Source organism: Falco punctatus (assembly GCF_963210335.1).
Source record: "Falco punctatus genome assembly, chromosome: Z".
Taxonomy (NCBI): Eukaryota; Metazoa; Chordata; class Aves; order Falconiformes; family Falconidae; genus Falco; species Falco punctatus.
This window is the reverse complement of record NC_137586.1, coordinates 17,591,735-17,614,225: the sequence shown is the minus strand read 5'-3', so window position 1 is coordinate 17,614,225 and position 22,491 is coordinate 17,591,735. Positions and strand designations below refer to the sequence as shown.

The 22,491-nt window shown below is 41.3% G+C and overlaps 1 protein-coding gene across 6 annotated transcripts in view; it reads left to right on the top strand.

The window, feature by feature from the left end:
- The first annotated feature begins 448 nt into the window (after positions 1-448).
- Positions 449-22,491, top strand: part of EMB (embigin) — a 29,384-nt gene continuing 7,341 nt past the window's right edge. The window contains exons 1-9 of one of the 6 annotated variants that reach the window (XM_080373083.1): positions 449-2,254; positions 7,817-7,903; positions 10,026-10,115; positions 11,375-11,464; positions 13,622-13,796; positions 16,385-16,473; positions 19,857-19,984; positions 21,135-21,417; positions 22,206-22,236. In XM_080373083.1, the coding sequence (XP_080229209.1) occupies positions 2,170-2,254; positions 7,817-7,903; positions 10,026-10,115; positions 11,375-11,464; positions 13,622-13,796; positions 16,385-16,473; positions 19,857-19,984; positions 21,135-21,417; positions 22,206-22,236 (1,058 nt within the window). In that variant the 5' untranslated portion in view covers positions 449-2,169. Of the gene's footprint in view, positions 2,255-2,901; positions 4,261-7,816; positions 7,904-10,025; positions 10,116-11,374; positions 11,465-13,621; positions 13,797-16,384; positions 16,474-19,856; positions 19,985-21,134; positions 21,418-22,202; positions 22,237-22,491 lie in introns of those variants that run through there. The other 5 variants (XM_080373082.1, XM_080373084.1, XM_080373085.1 and 2 more) reach the window with 5 other exon arrangements.

Genomic DNA, 22,491 nt, shown 5'->3' with positions numbered 1-22,491 from the left:
AGTGTACCATTAGCAGACAAGCCCCGAAGAATAGTTCAGAAGGAATCCTGCAAAGGTATTCATCATGTCTTCAGACTGCTTTGATGCTTTACCCAAGATGATTTGTTGGGAAAGACAGAAGCCAGTCCCCTACATGACATAATCTCAAGTCAGTCATCTGAGATTAAATCATCACCATCAGAATCTCTACAGTTTCCACTGAACAAAAACTGATAAAGATACAGCTAGAAGGGAGATCAGACTGTCCTAGCAGCTCCACTCCTGCCAGCTGGCAGAGTTTACCCATAGACTTGCCCCACACTAACCCATCCACATGGTTTCCAAGTGGATAAAATCTACCTCACCAAAAGGTGCTGCATACACAACTACTAAATCAGGTGAACATAAAGTTTCCTTTTCACCCATTCCAGGGAAGCTAATGAGGTACAAATCAGCCCCTTCCTATCTAATGGCAGTCCAACACACCCTTTTCTCCTACCCACCCCCCCAAAAGATAAGCCTCTTCAGGTCTAACTGGTTCACATGAAACAGCTTTCCAGCTCCAGGCAGTTTTTCCCCATTAAAAGCTGAAGGTCTTCTGCCATTCCTAAACAGCCTTAGCTGATTTGGATTCTCTCTTTGAATCCTATCACTCTGTGCAGTCTTAGCAGGCTGGCAGGTTAACAAAGCTCTTGAGGGTTCAATCTCTCCCTAGAGCACACTAGTACTGTCTTGTCTGTCATACCATGCCACAGAACTACAGGCTGCAGATAAATTTCTAAAGTAGTGGATTTACAGCTGTATAGGCATCACTGTGCATTGACTACTCACATACATGACTTCCTACTTTTTATACATGAGCTAAACAATGTTAAAGCTGGAGCACAGAAGGCTCTATCCCATTGCTCCAAGTATATGAAGGGTGTTCATTCCTTCAACAACCAAGAAGGCTGCTATCTATACATGGTCCCATTTAGCCATCAGGAATCCTGAGCCTTCCTGTGACACACAGCAAGGGCTTAATGAAACAATTCTGTTCCTGGTCTTTTGCCATTAGTTATATTTATTTGGAGGTTTTACGACAGAAAATTTTAATCTGAAGTACTGGTATTGGAGGACATGCACTGCAGCATGAACATGCGCACTGCTGGAAAATCAACACACAAGGCATTTGACTTACTCCTGCTCTGCATAAACTCCTACAGCTCTGCCAGCTAAGATGATGTAAAGGCTCAGTTGCAGTGACCTTTTTGCATCATTGATACAAACCTTACACACTCTTCAACTTTTGCATTAGTTGAAATAGCTATCTTGGTGGGAGAGAAGAAACAGCAAGTACCCTTTCAGAGGGGCTGTTCTTCAGAGAATGCCACCCTGCCAGATTTTATACTGCAAGATCCAAATTCAGGTATTTATTGAGCAACAAACAGAAATGCATACGTTTAATATAAACATATAGGAGTGATTTTACTACATACACAGATCAAAACAGTCTAAGCAATTAAATTGTGATTTTAAAGGCACTAAGATGCAGTCAAAGTCCGGAGAAGCATTTGTTAGAAACAGTGCTCCCCTGGCATTGCTGCCCAAGCCAGGAGATGTAGAGCAAGAGATGTGAAAAGCCACAGCTCTCATACAGTATAACCCAGCTGCCCTGGAGCCACTGACCCTCAAAGCTGGGCTCTCCAGAAGATCACCAGCCAAAGGGCAGCGGCGGGCTGCGCTCTGCCCCCGCCAGCCTCCTCCAGGCAGACCCCGCCAGAGCCGGCTGCCGGGCCCAGGTGGTCCTGCGGCCACAGCCACCTTCAGCCAAAAGTAAGACACGTCCCAGCCCCGCCAGGCGCTCTGTCCGCGTCTGCCCCCGGCGGGGCTCGGGCCGGATCAGCTGTGCGGGCCTCTCCAATTAGCCACCGGGGCTCACCCACGCCCTTCCTCCCGCCGCATAAAGGCCGGCGGGGCCGCACACGCCGTCGGCGGTGATATGCCCTCACCGTGAGGAGGAGCGGTTGTGTCTGCAGCGGCTCCCCGGCCTGTCTCTGCCGGTCGTTGCCTGGTCTGCCTTGTTCGTGGATTTGGGGCCGCTTTCCTTGGTTTCGATCCCTGTCGTCACTGCGGCAGCCGGCCGCCCCGCAGAACCGCAGCGGCCCGCTTCAGCCCAGCCCGCTGCCGGTGCGCCGCCGCGGGGGCACCATGCCTGCCGCCTTCTCCGGCAAGCGCCCGGGGCTGCGGCTGCTGCTGCTGCTCTGCCTCAGTCTCTCGGGCGGGAGCCCGGCAGGTAAACGCCGCCTCGTTTCACGGGCCGGGCGGCTGTCACGCCGCGTCCGCCCTCGGCGCCGGGGTGGGCTCGGGTGGCGGGGAGCAGGGGCAGCGCCTGGGAGCTGCGGCTGAGCAAAGCGCCTCCCTGCCCTGAAGCATCCCTCTGGCTCCCCAGGGGGACGAAGCGGTGGCCCGGCAAGGCGGCTGTCTCTCGGCCTTGCCTATCTGAACGGCTGAGGCGTTTCTGTTCTCCTCGGCGTGCCCGGAGCTCCCCAGCGCTGCACCCGCCTCCCAGTACTCTCTTGTCTTTGGCTTCCAAAAAGCGTTCGGGTTTCTGGTAGACCTGCTGGGACGTAGGGACCCCTCCTCTGCCGTCCTCCGGTAAACGGTAACGTCGCCGTTGGGTGGCGTGGCCGCCTGTGCGTGCCGGTGGGCGGCGGGCTGCCGGCTGCGGCGCTGACCCGCGGGCAGCGATGTCGCGCTGCGGGCTGGCGCCTCACGGCGGGGGGTCGTTAGTCACCGGCGAGCGCCTGAGGCCGGGTCACGGCGGCTTGTCGCTGCCCTGTCCTGAAGTAAAGCATTACTGAAGCCCCCCCCCCCCCCCCCCCCCCAACCCGGATCGGTAAGTTGCGTTACCAAAATATCAGTACACCTAGAAAGGTGTGAGGCGTGTGCCCTGGAGGATTTAATACTGTCTTTTTAAATGTGACATTTAAAGTCGGTGAAGGAAGAGGGACTTGAGCCTTCTGGGCCCTATTCTACCTCTAGTAGTTTTCAGCAGTTCAGGAGCAGGCCAGGCACTTCTAAGGCAATAGGAGTTTAAACAAGTGGATTTCTGTTGTTAATCCCTGTTTTGAAGCGTTGTGGAATGGTACAGAATGGTAATGGTGGGAAATACCAGATGGCCGATGTTTGCTGTGCAAGGTGCGATTGTTGGAGCATGTCTTCCCAAGGCTGAAAGGTCTGCCAGTGTATGCATGTGAACCTTATTGCTGTGACTTTCACAATTAGTCGTTCAGCAGCATTTTCAGCCTGTGATATCTTAAGTAGTTACCTGTTTGTGCCTCTGTTGGTCTTCCTAATACTGAAAGGCACACAGTATTGCTCACTGTGTCATGGTAACTTCTGTAATATTGGTTGTAGTTTCACATTCTGTGAAAGGACAGAAAATGTGTCTTGCAGCTCCCAAGGGCTGTTTAAAATACATATACTTATGTATGCGTGCAGAGGCAATTCCGCTTTGTAGTTATTACAGCTTCTTTAAAATATGTGTATTTATGTACACACACATAAAACTTGAAATACTTTCTAACAGTTCATTTCATTGATCAAAAAGTTCTGTATCTAGAAGTGGCCTGATATTTGTAGGAATGTGTGAGCCATGTTATGGCAGTTTAGCCACAGGGTATCTATGTTTGACTTGCGGCTGAAAATTGTAGCCAGTGGTGGCTGAAGCAATTCTAAGTTCATGTAAAGCCACCAGTGAAATGATATCCTCTTCTGGGGATGGGGTGGGGTGGAAACCAACAAAGAAAACCCACCCTAAACAACCCACAATTAAAAAAAGCTCGACAAAATTACCACAAATGTACCATCTTCCTGCAATGGTGGATCAATGTCTTGTTTTGAGCAGACATCAGTAATGAGCTACCTGCTTTAGTATCATCTATCTGCATAAAGATAAGTTGTTTTTTTCATACTTCTATTAGATGCTGTTATATTTGTATGAACTAGGTAGGGAGGCTTCATGCTGTGATTTCCGTTCTGATTTAAATATGAGGAAGTGTGTTTTACATTGGCCATTAACCAAATAAGCAAAAAGCTAGTCAAGCAGGGGGATGATCTGCACATGTGTAGCAAAGCTAAGTTCATGCTCTCTTGGAGGGAGGAGAACTAAAACTGTCTTCCAGTCAAGTCCAGAAACAGTGTGCATTCTGGAGTTGTGAGGGTTCAGCAGATTTCTTCAATCAAAAGAAATGCTTGCAGTAAAAGCTACTGGATGTGCAAGGACTGAACTGCAGAAAGGTGGGTTGCACAGCCTTCTGCAGGCTCCTAAGGGAGGTACAAGAGGCCTCTTAGATTTTTATTTTGAAGTAAGTAGATTGAGGAGAGTTCTTATTCTTCTGTTACTTTTGTCTTTTAGTCTTGTAACTTGGTGGTTTTGAAAAATTTAAATAGTCACTTATATTCTGCATTGAGTTGAGGGTAGTTTCTAACAAAATGTCACAACCCTGTTAGTTTGCTGCTTTAATTTGATTACTGCTGTGGATGCCTAATCTAGTTGCAGCATGTGTTGCCAGATTCCTTTAGAAAAAGAAGGCTCACCACATCTTACCTACCAGCTTCTGCCCCTAAAGCTTATATGAGCAGAGGCATGTGTTACAGACTTTGCTTCCAGGTTGGATTTTTCTGGTTTGCCCTGGGGGTAGGGCTTCTATCAGGAGCATTTAGAAGTCTTTCCTGTAGATTCTCTGCCTCAGGAGAGCTCAGCCTGCAGCTTTTGCCTTTTATAGGGGCACAAGATGGTTTCGGGTGGCTGGTTTTGGATGCTACTGAATGCTTGTGTGCATGCACAGAGTGTAAAATTGCTATTTAATTAATTGTCATTAAATTAATGATCTTAAATTAAGACAAATTATATCTCAAGCTTTTCATGTTCAGCTGCTTTTCTGGCTGAGAAAGGGAGCAAATAGATTTTAAAGCTTGAAATGTTCTGGTGATAAGAAGTGTTGTATATCCACACTTCATCCTCCAAATATTGGCTGCAGTATGGAGCAGAGGCAAGGCAGAAAAATAAATTAATGACCTCATAGTCTCACCTGCTCCTTCTATAAAGATCAGGGCATCAAGAACTCCGCAAGTTACCACACTTTGACTAAATCTAATGCAAATCAATTATAGGCTAAGGCACACAGCCATGACTTAGACATTTGAGAACCTACTGCACTTTACTTGCTTATATAACTGCCTGGCTTGATGACACTAATCATGCAGTGTTGGGTCATCTTGATCTCTGATGCTGTTCAGCAGGTGTATATGGGAGGAGAAGAGCGGTGCAATCTTATCTCTGTGCTATGTATTTTAACATATGGACAGATAAGGGCTGAGATGTGGAAGCACTGCTGGCTAGAAATAACACTGCTTGACTGCTTTCACTTGGTACGTGAATCAAGGAAGAAAGCCAAGACGAGAACACTATTAGTATGCAAACCATGTTGCAGGTTATCTGCCTTCCTTGCTGAGACATAAGACTGCTGTGCAACTTAGCACTGGCACCTTCTAAATTTATCATCTTTGGGGATTTTAATTACTGTGCAGGTGATGCATCTACTAAGTTGACAGTCAGGTGATCCATGACATCCTTAGAATGCCTCAAGATGCTGTAGATATAAAAATTCATGGACCTTTCTTCAACCTTAGCATGAATATCAGAAGCTTAATAGCTCTTCCTGCTCTCAGCACATCTATCAAGCAGAGAACAGGACTCAGTCTTCTTACTGGCTTGGTCATAAGCCAGCAGATACTCAAGACAGAGGAGATTTCTTAATTTCTTTGCTTGGGTGAAGGGCTGGGAGGGAACACTTGGCTGTGGGACCAGTGCACTGGTATGAACAAGTATGAAGAGTGAAAAGCCTTTTGTTAAAAACCACTAATGCTTAATTTCTTCATCATATTCTTTGACTACCTCATTTTACTTTTGATCCAAGCTAGTTGAAATGTGATGGGCAGATTGAGAAAGCAGATGGTGCAAGCCAGGCATGACTCTGATGTAACTGGAGTAACTGTGTGCTGGAGGTGCCAGTGGGAGACTCTGTAGGCTGTCTATGCCTATAGTGCTGAAATGTGGTAGGAGTGTTAGTAGTGTTGTTCACTTGTAGGAACTGGCAGGGTGCTGACTTTGCCTTCTGCTGAAGGCATGTAGTTCTCAACAAGTTTGAACACAAAGTATTATTTAGTGGTTTACTTTTCATCTATGCTTGCTGCTGGTTTAGATGTCTAGCAGAGCTTATTACCCCTTCCAGACTTGTAGTCACAACAGCAAAAATGTCCTTTTTCCCCCCTGTGTAACCACTGGCCATATTGCTTAAAAGCTGCTTATATGAGATAGCAGGATGCACTCTTCCTCAAACTCAGAACTGTTATGGCAGTAGAGTATGTCCTGGAGTACCTAAGCATGTAAAGGTAATGTTTGTTTTATGCTAACTAGTTCTGCCACCCCAATTTGGGAACAGGTAGGAAGGAGCAAGCATCTCAATTTTTATAAAACATCTAGGGATGTTGAATTCTTAATAGAAGAGTGACAACAGCAACATACTCAAACTAAACAAGTGTTATGATTTAACCTTGGCTGACAACTAAGCACCACACAGCCACTTGCTCGCTCTGCCCTGGTGGGATGGGAGAGAGAATTGGAAGGGCAGAAGTGAGAAGACTTGTGGATTGAGATAAAGCTTAATAGGTAGAGCAAAAGCTGCACACATGTGCAGGCAAAGTGAAACAAGGAATTCATTCACTGCTTCCCATTGGCAGGGCAGTGTTCAGCCATCTCAGGAAAGCAGGGCTCCATCATGCAAAATGGTTCCTCGAGAAGGCAAATACAATCACTCCGAAAGTTCTCCCCTGCTTCCTTCTTCCCCCAGCTTTATATACTCAGCATGACATTGCATGGTATGGAACACTCCTTTGGCTGATTCAGGTCAGCTGACCTGGTTGTGCCCCTCCAGCTTTCTCTGGCAGGGCCTGAGAAACTGCAAAGCCCTTGACTTGATATAAACATCACCCAAGCAACAACTGAAACCATCAGTGCTATCAACATTATTCTCACACCAAATCCAAAACACAGCGCTTCACCAGCTACTGAGAAGAAAATGGACTCTGTCCCAGCTGAAACAAGGGCAGCAAGTCTTTTGTTTCTTCCCACGCTGTTCTTTTTCCAGTCAATATAAAGCAGACTCCTAGAGTCTTGCCTGGCTATTGTAGGAGCAGAATCAGAGTTGCAGTGGTGTTAAGGAGAATGGAAGTAGTCATTAGTATTACTTGGTGAAGTCTGTTTGGCAGATGCCTTTTGGTTTGCTTACCAGGGTAAAAGAAGGAAAGGAGGTTGTTCACTGTATCACAAAACGGGGTGGACATGTAAGGTCATGATTAGGTTCATATTCTGTTAGTGAATCTGCTAATGTATGTTTAAAATTAACTAGTGTAATTGTCAAAAGCTGTGGTGGCCTAAGCCTACAAACAAGACCGATCTGCCTACAGATTATAAACTTTTATTGGTCTGTTGGAATATTCTGGAGAATGGCTTTGCCTGACTGTTGGCTAACTACAGGAAAAGATCTGTATAGAAAAATTAGAGGTAAAAAATACTGCCTCTGTTCTTCAATAATTTCTTGCCTAAAATAAGCTAAAGAACTACCAAAAAATAATTCTTGCTCATTTTGGCTGTACATGCTCAGAACTTTGGGGTGTGTGTGTGTGAAAATGGAAGGGGGAGGTTCTGTTTGAATTCTTTTCATGCTAGATACTTCTAGCTCAGCTCAACTGAGAGAGAATGAAATTTCTTTAAATCCTTTTTTCTTTTTAGATCCAACTGTGACAACACAAGATGCCAGCTACTCTCAGGCAAACTCTTTGACTAAGATGCAAACTGGACTTAATGTATCTTCTCCTGGTAATTGTTTTATTTCAGTACACCTGAAGCTATAATACTTTTTGCTAGCGATACTAACTTTCCATATAAAGTTTACATTCTAATGCTGAAATGATTTGAAATTGACTTTTCAGAAGGCACAGAAGTAAATATACCATCTAGGCCTTCTAAAGCCACTACAAGAGCTTGTTGTAAGCATCTCAAGGACCGGAAGAAGCTATTCAACTGCCAGTTGTGTGATCTGTTGCCCTTATGCATATATACCATGAAAGCAGGCAATGACCCTGGAGAGGGGATAATTCCCAAACTAGAACCATTGTGGGAAGTTTGGTTCTGGCACTTACACCTGACAATTTTTCATGTGATGACTCCTTATGCTTTTGTGTAGTGAGAGGTTTAATAATGCCCTTGCATCACTGTGCCAGCTAGCTTCATCTGTCTATTTTTTTGTTATGGATTTGTCAAAACCTGTTGCCCCACACTTTGTTGGCCATATTCTAGACCTTAATTGTGGCTTTGGTAGGGAGTAGAGGATAAGTTTGAGGCTGGAGAAGAAACCAGTGATTGTTGATTCAATCTTTCTGTTCTCCATAAAGATCGGAGAAGCAGAAATTCAGTGATGTACCAAAGCTCATATTAGTGCAAATCAAACATGGGCTAAGGTATTTATACATAAACTTAAGCAGTTCTGACAAGTTATTCAATCTACAATTTTGTTGTTGGGCATGGTAATGCTAGTTACCTGTTGTTCATCTTCAGAGCTTTTTAGCACAATGTATATAAGAACTGGAGGGAGTGCTGTAGCTAATAGATTCAGTAACACTTTCCATACAGAAATACACATATACATATGAGTTAAAATACACAAAGTATTTCGTATAATATGACCTTACCTGACTATTTTCATTTGATATGTGAATTGAAGAAAAAAGTCAGTATGAGGATCCTACTGATGTGCAAGACATTTTTAAAGGGTGTCTAGTTTTATGAACAGGCACTGGCACATTCTGACTTCATACCATGAGGGATTTTAGTAACAAGCCATATGATGTGTGTACTAGACAGATTTAAACTTGGGTGATCCATGGGAACATTGGCATGCTCATGGGCTATTTGCACACACAGACACAGGAAGATTCCCCAGAACTTCTAGCCTTCAAGTTATTTCAGGGGTAAACACCTGGACTAGTTTGTCTCCATCAGGCAGAGGTCAGGGCATGCTTGTACTTTTGTCTAGACTAATAGGGCATCCTGTCTAGTGCTAGGAGACAGCTTAATCTTTTTTTGCTTAAAAAGCCGTTTTGGACTGGTATTTGAGATTTGACAACAGTCTACTGTTAACCACCAGATGAACTAGACTGAAGCTCTGTTCTCCATCATCCACCTTGATATACAGGTTTATTGTTACTTAAACTGGCTGAAGCATGGGGGAAGGTATGACAGCCAGGCAAAAAGCTGATTGCCTGTGGCAGAGCATTTCTTGTGTTGTGAAGTGACATGTTGATAAAGAAAAAACTGCTTTACAGAATGGGCCACCAACTTGGAAGGCATGTGGTAACTCTGCTTATATTTGCTCAGAGACCTTTAGATCAAACCACTAGCAGGGACCTCCTTGAGCACAGCCAGATTCTCTGAACTGCAGCTGAGGCATGTGTTTAAAAAAACTACCTCGAAGTTCAGTATTCTATGCAGGAAAAGAGAAGTAATTCTGTGAAGATCTAGGCTTTCAGAGATACTGTTTGCATTGCAGTGATCAGTGAGCACCACCCAGTGCTTCTCTTAGTGAGAAAGCTGAAGCTGTGGCCCAATTTTCTCTTTATTTTCCCAACAGTGAGTGGTAACCTTCTCAATCTGTGGACAGGAGAGATAGTGAAGCTCCTTTCCTCCTACAAAAAAAAAAAAAATTCTCCTATCATGCTCTATGAATAGGCAGGTTCAATCCATAGTTGCTGTTTATCTATTTCTGAAATGCATTATAAAATAACAGATAATAAAATTACTTTGTAAGCATGTAAAATGTGGGGCTTAAAACATTTAGTGTATTGTATCTACCATGGTGTGTGTAATCTATTTCTTTTGTTTCATCACTAAATTGAGAGAAAATTCATTTTTTTTGTGATAAGCTTAGTTTTTCACCTTTCAGAGCCCATGACAACTACACAAACTGTCAACAGGCAAACTCAGGGGAGCCCTTCAGATCATTTGACATTCGGACATAATGTATCTGTACCTGGTAAAAGCAATCACATCTTGTCTTCTACTTAAATTGCTAAATATCAGTTGTCCTAAGGTTCTACCTTGATATTTTTTTAATCATGTGGTTATGGTGGATTTATATTAGTTGATAATTAGCAAGACAGTTTGTTTAAAGCTGTGTAGAAAGTAGCTTTGGAAACAAAAAATAAAAATTGCTCTAACTATTGAATTGGCCTTTCCTTTAAGCTTAATTTGTAATGTCTTCTCCCACAGTGTGCTTCAGTTTACTAGGAACTTTTATGCCCATAGTACAATACTAACGAAACAATTGTGTGTGTAGATGTGGAAGGGTGGTGCTTCCTTAGCTGGGCTACATCTGTTGTTAAAGTTGCAGTTCACTAATTTGCTTTCTTGCTCTGTTCTTGAAATGCACAGAGCATGAGAACAAGTATAGTGGTGGGAACAGACTGTTCATGCTTACAGTTGCCTGCCTGATAGCTGTATCAAGCTTTGTAGAGCTTTATAAAGGTAGTCTCTGAAGAGTATGCAATCCATAGCCCTATAGAAAGGGGATTTTGCTGGCCATGTTAAACCTTATAAATGTCTTTCCTTCACACAAGGAAAGGAGTGTATTTTAGTCAGGGAGATGATTGTCAGTATTGGTATTCTTTGTGTGTGGAAGGGTATTCCCTGCAGTATAACAGTTTTGTGGAGCAGTGAGGGGCTCTGTTCAGGGGAGAACAGGGTGTTCTTGCCTCTGCATTCATTAGAGCTGCATCTAAATTAGATAGTCTGTCTCTGGCTTTCTGGGTGTGGTTTAAATTGTAGTGGCTTTGGGAATGGCAGTGTTCTTTCCTTCTGTTTCTTCTTATTTTTCTAAAGCTTACTACTTTTCCAAGCTCTACTTACATATTGACATAGTGCTATGCAGTTTTGGGACCCACTTGTAAGCTATGAGTGACTCTTTAAATTAAGCTGTGAAATAGTTACAACTTTACAGAATTGACATTCACAATTCATTATTATATTAAAGATACAAACTGTATTCTAAAATGGCATAATCACTCTATCAGTGACTATGCAACACTGCTGCTTTAAGATTCTGGTTGTTAACACGGAAGCTGTATGGAAGGATCCCCATAGTAGTCAGCATTTGGCAAAGTCCTCTTTCCCTGCCGCCTCCACTCAAGATTGCTGTAAGATTTTTCAGTTGCAATACTGCATTGACATTCACCTGTATGATTACCTTTACAGGATCATAACATAACACTTTGCTTCCCCCCACAACCTTGTTAGGTCCAGATCTTACCACGCAAGAGTTCAAGCAGGAAACCAAAGAGCACGTGTCTAATGCCACTTTTGTGGAGTATGAGATACTCCTGCCTGGTGAGTGTGTTTTTCTCTTCCAGTTATAATATATTTAATGCCCGTGATTACACACAGTCTTTTGTGTGAATTATAGAAGTATCTAGGCTGGCAACTTCATGATAAAGTTAAAATGTTCACAGGGAGCATGTCATGAGCTCAGTAAAGAAAATATGAGTAAGTTTGTTGCCATATTGGTATTGTGTTCTAATAACTATTTTGCAGTGATTTTGAAATTTTTACTTTTTCATTAGAACCACAAGTAAAACTAACTTATGGCTATCTGTTCCTCCAAATCAGTTCAAGTGACAACTTCTCTGCACTAACGAATCTACTTGGAGAGACCATGCAAGCCAGGGTACTTGCTAACCAGAAAGTGTTAGTCAGCTTTGCAGCATTTCAAGAGTTAAAGCATGGAGAAAAGGCAAGAGAACCCTCTCCCTAAAGTAGGTGTGAAGTTCCCCATTGCCAAATAATCATTTATAACTAATTTCTTGGACAACTGGTAAAACTGATCTAACCAATATCTCTCTCAATTGGAGGAGATCAGTTAGGACTCCTTTGCAAAGTACTGGTGCAATATTTTAAGGATGAAATTGCACAGCGTTTATGCTGTATTTGCTTCCAGCAGGAAGCTTGAGGTGGTGTCTATTTCCTCTGGTACATCTGCTTTTAGTACAGAGATGCCCCAGATATCAGTCTTGCTTGTGGTTAATCTTCTACAGCATAGGGTTTTCATGTTCTATTAATTTAAAGTGTATATATTTAATATCAAAAGGTATGGATTCTATTTTTAGCCAGTGTAATTAATCTGACTGTAAAACTGCTACTGTGAAACCAATTCCATTTGTAAAATTCCTTTGATCATAAACAACCTCAACAAGGTGAGTTATGCTTGGCTCATTTATTGAGTGTAGTGGCTCTAATAAATGAGTTGCTGTATCTGACTTTGCTCTGCTATGAAAGACTAACGTGTTGCTCCTCTAAGTTTCACTCCAGTTCAACAGATCTGTAATATTTTGGCTGGGACTTGAAGTTCTGGGCACACTGTTTTGCAGGCTGAAAATATCTCTGCCAGATCCAGTAAAGTTCAAATATTCAATGGGAGTATGTGGTACTTCCACTTCAGCCAGACTTTGCTGCTTCTTAGGTATGACTTGCATTAGTAAGTCAGTGAGCTGTACCTTAAAACTTCCTTTTCTCTGAGAAAGAAATTAAACTGAAATACAGCTGCACTTTGACCATCAGGTACTACAGGGTGGGTCTAGGATTGAGGTGAGGCTGGAATAAGCTTTCATGGAGTATTCAGGAGGGCTAACCACAGTTGTATCTATAAGGTGTGAAAGAAAAGGCCAATTATGAAATAAAATGTCAGTGCTGATGGGTACAAAGTCAAGTGTTCTCTTATAAAAGGCTGTTTGGTTCAGAGAAGATATGTGCTGTTGAAACTTACTTTTTGGATATGCACATTTTACAGTCATGAAGCTTGTTAAAAAAGCATCCATTTTTTTCTACTGTATTAAAAGTTTTCACATTGTAATTTTACTGGCTTGCCACTAGGAAGGCAAAGGCAGCCGTAAATAGATTTGAAGGCTGTTTGGTTTCAAGTTGAGTAGCTATAGCATGACAGGCCAGATCCAACAGTGTTAAGGTTTTAGATTTTGCCAATAACTTCACTCAGTATCATGAAAATCTGCAACTGGCTAAAGCCTGGATGCTTATATTTATAAATCTAGCTCCTTTTGATATTACAAATATAACTCACTAATATCTTTAATCCAATAAATCTTGCTTTTTTTAATACCAAATGTGAAGTCAAAAAGGCAAGCATATATTGCTCCCTCTGAGAGCTAAGTAGTACTTAATATATTTTGGCTTGTTAGACTTATGCTTCTGCATAATTTATCTTGTTTTCAGTGAAACGAGTATCTGTGTTTCTATATAGGAAGTTTACCTACAGGATGGACTGACTGTGTTTTTGTAATGACTTGTATCAAAACTAATTTATGACTTAAGAAAATCAGTGTCAAACACTGACTGATTTTGGTTTTCTTACCCGGGAAAGTATAACAGCAGCACACTGTATCCACCTGTAATCCAGCATGTGTCAAACAGTCTTTGAATCTCTTCCCTGAAAATGATGAAAGATTTTTTCATAAAATTCTTTACACTTTTTAGGTGTTTCTGGTACTTCCACGGAAAAGAATATCACTTTAGACCGTGCAACTAGAATTGAGCTTTCATGCAGATTGGACAATAAATACTCTCATTTAAAAAGTCTTCAAGTCACTTGGAAGTGGGGAAATGAAACACTCAGACACATCAACAAAACTGAAAACAGCTGGGGCATCCAGTAAGTAGCGATCTTCATGTTTTGACTTCAAGTTCTGAGTTTCACATGCATATACACTACCCAATACTAGTTATGTGTATATTAAAAGATGAGAGAATTGTAGCTGATGCACCATGAGGCTGCGCTGCCATTCAGTGAGACCTGGACAGACTGGAGAATTGGGCAGAGAGGAACCTGAAGTTCAACAAAGGCAGGTGTAAGGTCCTGCCCCTGGGGAGGAACAACCCCACGCACCAGCACAGGCTGGGGCTGACCTGCTGGAAGGCAGCTCTGCGGAGAAGGGCCTGGGAGTGCTGCGGGACAGCAAGGTGCCCATGAGCCAGCAGTGTGCCCTGGTGGCCAAGGCCAGTGGGATCTTGGGGGGTTAGGAGGAGCGTGGCCAGCAGGCTGAGGGAGGTGATACTCCCCTTCTACTCTGCACTGGCAAGGCTGCACATGGAGTGCTGTGTCCAGTTCTGGGCTCCCCAATTCAAGAGAGAGGGAACTGCTGGAGAGGGTCCAGCGAATGGCTATGAAGATGAGGGGACTGCAGCATGTTAGGAAAGGCTGAAAGAGCTGGGCCTGCTCAGCCTGGAGACAAGATCATATCAAAGTCTACACATATCTTAAGGGCCAGTGTCAGGATGGGCCAGGCTCCTTTCAGTAGAGCCCAGAGACAGGACAAGGGGCAATAGGCACAAACTGCAACACAAGAAGTTCCACCTAATATGAAGAACAACTTTACCTTGAAGGTGACAGCACTGGAACAGGCTGCCCAGAGAGGCTGTGGAGTAGTCTTCTCTAGAGACATTCAAAACCTGCCTGGATGTGATCCTCTGTAATGTGCTCTAGGTGATCCTGCTTTAGCAGGGGTTTGGACTAGATGACCTCCAGAGGTCCCTTCCAACCCTGACTATTCTATGATTCTGTGGTGATTAATATATGCCCATAATTGACATACTGAAGCTGCAGGAAAGAGAAGGATTGCAGTTACCTCAAGCCTGAAGGAAGAGCTCCTGTTCTTTCTCTAGTGCTGAAAAACAAGGTTTCTTCAAGGCAAGAATATAGAATTAAGGACACAGTTCTCTGAACTCCAGTAATTGTGTTCAGTAAGTGAATGCTAAAATACCTCTATTTCCACATTCTCTTTTCCACCCCAGTTCTGCTTTGCAGAAGTCTGATGGGCATAAGTGGCCAGTTTTTTTCCTTCATAATTGGTGAAACAGAGAAAGAATCAGCTTTCAGTAAAGATGTTTTGGATTGTTTTAAATGTTGTCTTAACTCTTTCAAACCTCTGCAGAGACTGAAGAAATATTGTATACATTGAAGAAAACTTTCTACAATTTACTGTGATTTTTTAAAAAAATAATCTGTAAATGGACTAATTTTAACCAGGTAGTCTCCAGTTGTTTTCTGTATAGCTTAGGTTTCTTAACATCAATATTTATATAAAATTTTTATGATACAAAATGTGATGAGGATGTGATGTCACTTTTCTGCTACTCCATATGCAAAACCACAATGACATAAATATTTTTCAAGATGCCTGTGATGTACAGTTTGCCAGCAGAGAAGATGCTGGACTTCATTAGATGCAGCTCTTTAAAACTATTCTGTGTTGAACCTATGCTAGTCATTGTGAGGTGTGGAATTAGACTCTATAACTCGTAAGTTACAAAGTAGGTATGTTTATTGCGCACAGATGCACGGGGGATCGCTCAAGCGTGCATGCCCGAAGTGATGAACCATCTCACATTTATACAATAAAACAAATGAATATTAAATTAACACCTATACATATTCGTTACCTAAACCCACTTCGTATGTTAATTAGCTTCAGTCCTTTGCCTGGAATGTGGTGGTCTTGCAGGTTTGTAGGTGATTCATGTTCTTGTGACCATCCGTGACAATCTGATCTTCTCCAGCAAGGAGCAGTGATTCATGTCCTTGTGACCATCCGATCGTCTCCTTGTGTCTCCAGCAAGGAGACTTAGCACTCCCTCCCTCTAGATAGCATTGGAATATCTCTCATCCTTTTCTCATTCTTTTTTAAATAGCCCCTTTGTCAGAGGAGGAAGGGCAGGCGTCCCCTCAAAACTGTAGTTGTCTCCTCAGAGCTGTGTGCCTATGTGACCAGACATCGCACCCATGACCAGTCACCATACCCACATTCCTGGGCAGACATATGCAATCACAATCAATGTCCATTGTCCCCATTTCACACTATTTCTCCATATCAATTGGCTGACTGGCTTTAGAAAGAATAAAATCTCTTTTGAAGTCCTGCATATGATACGCTGTATAGATATGGCTTCACCATGTGAACTAGATTGGTAACCTGTAATTCTTACTGCCTAAACATGTTTGGCCTTCTGTGAGCAGCAAGGGTGAAAATGGTATTTATGTTGCCAGGTCTGCTTGTGCTCTTCTGACTTATTAAAAATGTCATGGTGTTTTGATGTTAACCTGAATCCTAGTGTTTCAGTAATGTTCTCTGTTCTGCTACTCATCTCTGCTGGTTTCTTTAGAATGTTAATTAGCAGTCACTGATAGCTGTAGGACAGAAGAGAATACAAACAAAAACCAATTTGGTGAAATATTTCTTGCAGATTGAGGATCTGGGATAACAGTCAGCTGGGAAGCTACAGTTGTACTCTGAAAGGTGAAGAAGAAATGCGTGCTGTGTTTCATTTACAAGGTAATTGTATTTAATCTTAATCTATTTTAAATTTTTCTTCACTTGACCATTGAAATCCAGTATTAATATGGTTTCTGGATAGTGTGGAAACTAACTTACTTTGGTCAAGCTAAGTGAGAATCATTATTAAAGGTATTTCTATAGCTTGGAGGGAAGAAGAATTTTGAAGCAAGAAGGAAAAGTTTTTTTAGAAGAAAATTTGCTAACAACCAAAAGAATGTCTAAGCCTACTTTTTTTTCCTGAGTAACTGATTTCCCCTTCTTTCTCCATCCTTACAGCAGGAGTGAATGCTTACCACTTTCTGGGGGGTGGGAGGAAATGATGGTGTCTTAGATAAATTTTTCAAAAAGCAGAGCCAATGACTTGAAAGTTTGGCCTGAGATTTGGTGTTACAAAGAGGAGCGATGATTAGCAAAAAGGAGGCAGTTTTTTTGAGCAAATTCAGCTGTATTTCTGAAACATCAAATTACTGCTTTAGAGTATCTTTCATTCTATATGAGAACAGCGCTCACATTAAAACTAGTGTGCTTCACTGGGCAGTGTGAGTGTCCTTCCTTCTGCTTTGTATTCTCTTCATAATGTTGCCCCTGCCAGTAGGAGGCAAAGTTCAGTTGAATGGAAGACATGCAGAAATGAAACATACATAAGCTGCAGAGAACCCTCATCTTTAATGACCGCTATTTCCTTCTCTATTCCCACCATCCAGATCTTGCAAAGAGCAAGGCAAGTATTCGATCTGCGAAAGTTCCAGACTGATACATCAAAAAGATTCTCCCTGAGCACAGGTTCCTTAAAACCCTAGCTCTTCAAATAACTACTAAGTTCAGCTGAACTAACTAGCAGCTCTGTGTAGTTCAGTGCTGCAAGCTGCCGTTGTTCACTGGGGTATCTGGTCATGTCACTTGGGGGAACTCATGTATGTTCAGATCTCAAGTAGTAATGTTCACACCTGCTTTCAGATCTTCAGCCAGGGGAGTCTGGCTTGCAGTACTGAAGACAGACAAAAGTTGCAGTTTATCAGACCTTTTAATATCTAATAATGATGTTTTTCTTGTGAACATGTGGGTAAGGTTTAGTTGAATGGCTACCCAGGTCTGTTTAAGGTCTCCTTTGACTTTTTTAATCTATACTTTTGAAAGTATACCATAACTATTTCAGTAAAGGCAGGAATGACTCAATAGGGAAGTCATCTTTTCCCAGAATAGTGCATAAGACTAGTTGATTTATTACAAGAAGACAGGGGAATTGCTTCACAATGGTTGAGTGCTGCCACTTCTGATGCCATAAAAAGTACTGGCTTGATATTTTTTAAGATTAATGCAAGAGTGAAGGAAATGAGAAAGAGAAGTCCTTGAATCTTCCAGTCAATGCAGAAAGAACATTTCTGAAACTGAAAGATGAGTGATGGGTTGTAGACTCAGTGGCTAAAGTAATCACTGCTGTAACTAACCGAAATAGCTTTTCCACTAGGCAGTTGGGCATTATTGGATGTTACCCCTCCTCCCTTTCCCCCGATACTGGCTTGGCATAACCCCACAGACTGAGGAGTTAAGCTTTTATCCAAGTCTGCAGAAAACAAGAGATGCTTATAGGAATTTCAAATTATTAAACATGGAGACCATTCATGGATATTTTAAATGGTGTGAAGTGCTGTAATAGCTGTATTGAAACCTAGAATAGATCAATTTGTTTGCACTTTGTTCAGGGATCCTTAAGCAGCTGTCCAGGTACATGCACTACGAAACAACTCTGGTCTTTAAACCAGTGTGGAAATCTGCTGCTGGTATAAATCTGTCCATCTCATCAGCAGTTTGTTTGCTTTCTGTGCAGCAGCACTGTTTTGTTACCAAATTCTGTGTGGTCTAATTGCAAAGTTACCTGGGACAAAGCATATTATTTCCATGTGTGCATTCAAGGTTAACAACTCTGTTACAGAGCCAGATTCCACAATTAATGATGGATATTCATGTTCTTAATCATAGCTTATGTGATCACATGTGTTGCTCAGCATGGCTAAACCTTTTTGACTGTCACATAAACCTGTTGTGCTGGGTGTAAGGGTTTATTTGTTTTCATGTTCCAGTCTTTTTTTCTGTACTTTTTTTCTCTATGAATTGTGAAGGTGGCAGTAGTTAGTAAATTAGTCCCTTTTACTGACAGCAGTGAAGATACTTGGTCACTACTCTTCAGAAGTATACCGTTTAATGATTAAAACAAGTATTAGTGAAGTCTCGCTCCATGTGTAGTGAGGCTGGATTGAGGTATGGTGCAGTGAATTCTGAGGCTGTAAGCAGTGCTCTTGTTAACAAATTGGTTTCATATATATTTTTGGAATGGAAATTTAAATTTAAATACTCAAGTGAACTCTTTGGGAAAACTAATTTGTGCTCAGCCAGTCAAGAAGGGGAGAGAATGAGAACAATCTTAGTTTATTCCAAATTGTTCCATCATAACTGCTGAAAGCAAATTCTTGGTTTGTTTAGTCTAGTGTGAACAATATAATTTAAAAGATGTACTGGATCTGTACTAACACAAAACAGTGAAACTTGAAGTAAAACTTACATGGATCTGAGGAAAACATCCTGATAAAGAGAGAAAAAGGGGAAATACATAATATAGTATGATATATTTGCTCGGCTCTATCTATAGGGTGCCTCAATGTATAAAAAAAGCCTTTTTTTAGGCTTTTGCCCTTGGAAGGCTGTGGGGCATCTGCAGTTATAATGGTTGGGACAAGTAGCTCTAAAGCTATAAAGTGATGTCTTCTTGTGGCCATGTTCTGTCCTTAGCAAGATTGGACCAAAAGTCCTTTTTATTGGCATGCACCCAGAAGTCATTATTTCAGCTCAGAAAACATTTGTAACTAGAAAACTGTCTGCAGTTTTGTCTTAATTACAAAGAAGTTCTCTGCGTGCAGAACTTGCCAGATACTATTATGTGGCAGCATTGTGGCTGGAATAGACTTCTATCAGTTTTTGCAGGTTGAGTGCAATTGTAGAAAAATTAGTGTTGGTTCCTAGTGTACCAGAACTGATGCATGTAGCTCACAGCTGTCAAGGAGGGGAAGGAGGAAATGGGCAAGGATAGAAGTCAGTCTGATTATCACTTGGTTTTCAGTATTGGAAACTGTTAAGATCATGGAACAATTGAGAACAGGATTCCTGTAGTCTTCTGTACAAATTCTGTGTATGGAATATCAGGCTGAAATGACTCTTCATTTACATAGTGTCACGAGCAATAGAATCATCTGTGTTTCTTAAGGGAAAAGAAAATGCATGGACTACTATAAATAGATATTTAAATATATTCTTCTATCTTTTTGTAATACTGTAATTACAACCTGTACCTGTAACTTGATGGAGTTCTTCCTACTTGTTCTTAGTACCGAAAATTGAAGGAAAAGAAAAACCCATAGTGAGTTATGAAGGAGATACAGCTGTGATGATTTGTAAAAGTTATGGCTATACTCCCACTGCTTGGACCTGGTATATGACCAATGGAAGTGAACAGGTAACAGTTTCATCTGTTGACAAAGTAAAACAATATGGTATGGTAAAAACTGGGTACAGACACTTGGTAAAGTGCAATGACCTTTCACTGCAGGCTCTATAAATTGCACTTCCGCTTAAGTTAATGTAAATTTCTGTACATAGGAAAAAAATCTGTGATAATCAGATGTAATCATTGTTACAGGGATGTAGCTTTTGTTCTGGTTTGTATGAGGATTCTTTTCCAAAAAGTCCCTGTCATACTCTTACAACCCAGACAGGAGTAAAACAAAGGTGAGTCTTGAGATATATTAATATAGTAAAATCAAGTAATGGTTATATTGCTCAAATATTACTATTGAATACTCCAAAAAATCTAATAGCAGGACATTCTTTTAAAGACATGTAAGGCATTGGAGGCTTGAAGGAGAACAGGAGCATGTTCCTTCTCTTCCTTCTGTATTTCCCAGCTTGTATGATCTCTTTGGGGCACTGGACCTGAAGGAGGTAATTCTGTGGTGGAGACTGCTGTGGCACTTGATTCTGAAGGAGCTGAAATATCTTCTTCACCTCTTGGCTTAAAGGCTTTCAGGAAAAAAATCTCCCTCAGCTGTTTGCCTCCTTAACATACCCATCCTTCAGGATCCCCCTTAGCCTTGGGACCATAGCCACCTTGTTCCTAGCCCCTTTTCTAGGGGAAGCACTGTCAACTGAGGAGGTAAAGATCTGTCTTACCAATACTAGTGGAGAGTAGCACTGACTTGTAAGACTATCAGCAAACTCCCAGTGAAGCAGCATTCCCAGTACAACTTGGTTGAAAGCGTATGCTTTGTGCTGTGGTGAAACCTGGAGATTAGATCCTGACACTGGAGGCTGCCTTTGTCAGTGGTGAGTCAATAGAGTCAAGAGTAACTTTCATCTGATCTTAGACTAAAACAGGTTAGACAATCTTCTCATTAAAAGTGCGTATTTTTGTCCATTAAATGTAAAAGGAACCAGGGTGGCTACCGAAGAGAAATTCTTCCCTTGGAGGTGGACTAAACATGCATCACAAATGCCACTTGTTCTTAACTCATTTTACATCTTTGTGAAGAACTATGTGTTGATAATATAAATAATTTGATTAAACGATTTCTTACTGCATTAGTGAGACTTGTATATTTTATTTTCAGGTTGCCATTAATGACTCTTTGCTGGCAGACAAGTATGTAATTAATAGAGTATCTGCCAATGTAACCCATCTGAAGATACTGAAGCTCACCAAGGAAGACGATGGTATATATTGGTGTGAAGCTGGTTTTGAATTAGGGAAAAGGAAAGGAAAGCTGAAGCTTAAAGTTCTGTCCCTCATGGTGCCTCTCAAACCCTTTCTAGCAATTGTGGCTGAAGTTATTGTTTTAGTAACTGTTGTTTTCCTGTATGAGATCTATTCAAAAAAGAAGGAGAAATGTGCAGGTAAGTAGTCTTGTTTCCTGCTTTCCACTGAAACTGTAGCCAAAGGTAGAAAAGTGTGACCCATAGCACTTCATATATGAACTTCAGTGTGCTTTTCACATCTATATTTTTTCTGACAAAATAATTTTGTCAAGAACACTGCATTATTTTAGATTTTTAAATCTCTTCCATAGTCTTGTATTCAGGTAAAAGTTCTTTCAATAAGCAATACTTCCCCATAAAAGGTTTGATGTAGTCCTTTTTTCCTCACAAGACAAAGGAGTTTAGAGGCTGTAGTTTTTGGGGGAGTGCTTGGGAATGGAAATAAGAGCTAGTAGTCTTGATGGGAGAAACTTCTGTCAAGAAACTGAGTAAGGAGGAAAAATGCATTAAAACTGCATTAGTGTTGGTTGCTGAATCTAAGCTGCGTGCAGGTAAGCTGAACTAGATGTGCACAATGAAACAGAAGTGATCTATATAAAATCAATGTATAGATATGTATATATTATGCATATATATGCCATGTATTTTCCTATATTTTACACATATATGTATAAATTGTATACATTATCTAATATATGTATCAAAATCGGATTAATAAGCTGATCACAGTAAGCTTTTGACAAATTCGTAGGTAATTCTACTGAATAGAGAAATGGATAACTTGAATTACACATTTAAGAAAACTAATACAATGAAAAAATAAGTTTGTTTCGCTTAGACATGGAGTAAATAATATAATTAAACAGAACTCTTTTAGTGTTTGTTAAATTAAGACCTTATATAATCCTTTTTCTGTTATTCAGCAGATGAAAAAGAATTTGACCAAATTGAGCAACTGTAAGTGAAGAATTTGTATACTATAGATAAATACCTGCTCTTTTGCTTATTAGTGTTGTATAAAATTGTATGTTACTGACCCAGTTGGTAAGGGTTAGTGATAAATGTGAAAGTACAGTTTATTCCTCTCCTTAAGACTTCCTAATTGTGGAGTGTGCAGAATGGTATTTTCTGTCTGGCACTTCATTTTGGTGTTTGGAAGATGTTTCACTTTTTTTGTTGAGAGCACCATGTGTCCTCATTCTAAAAGGCTAT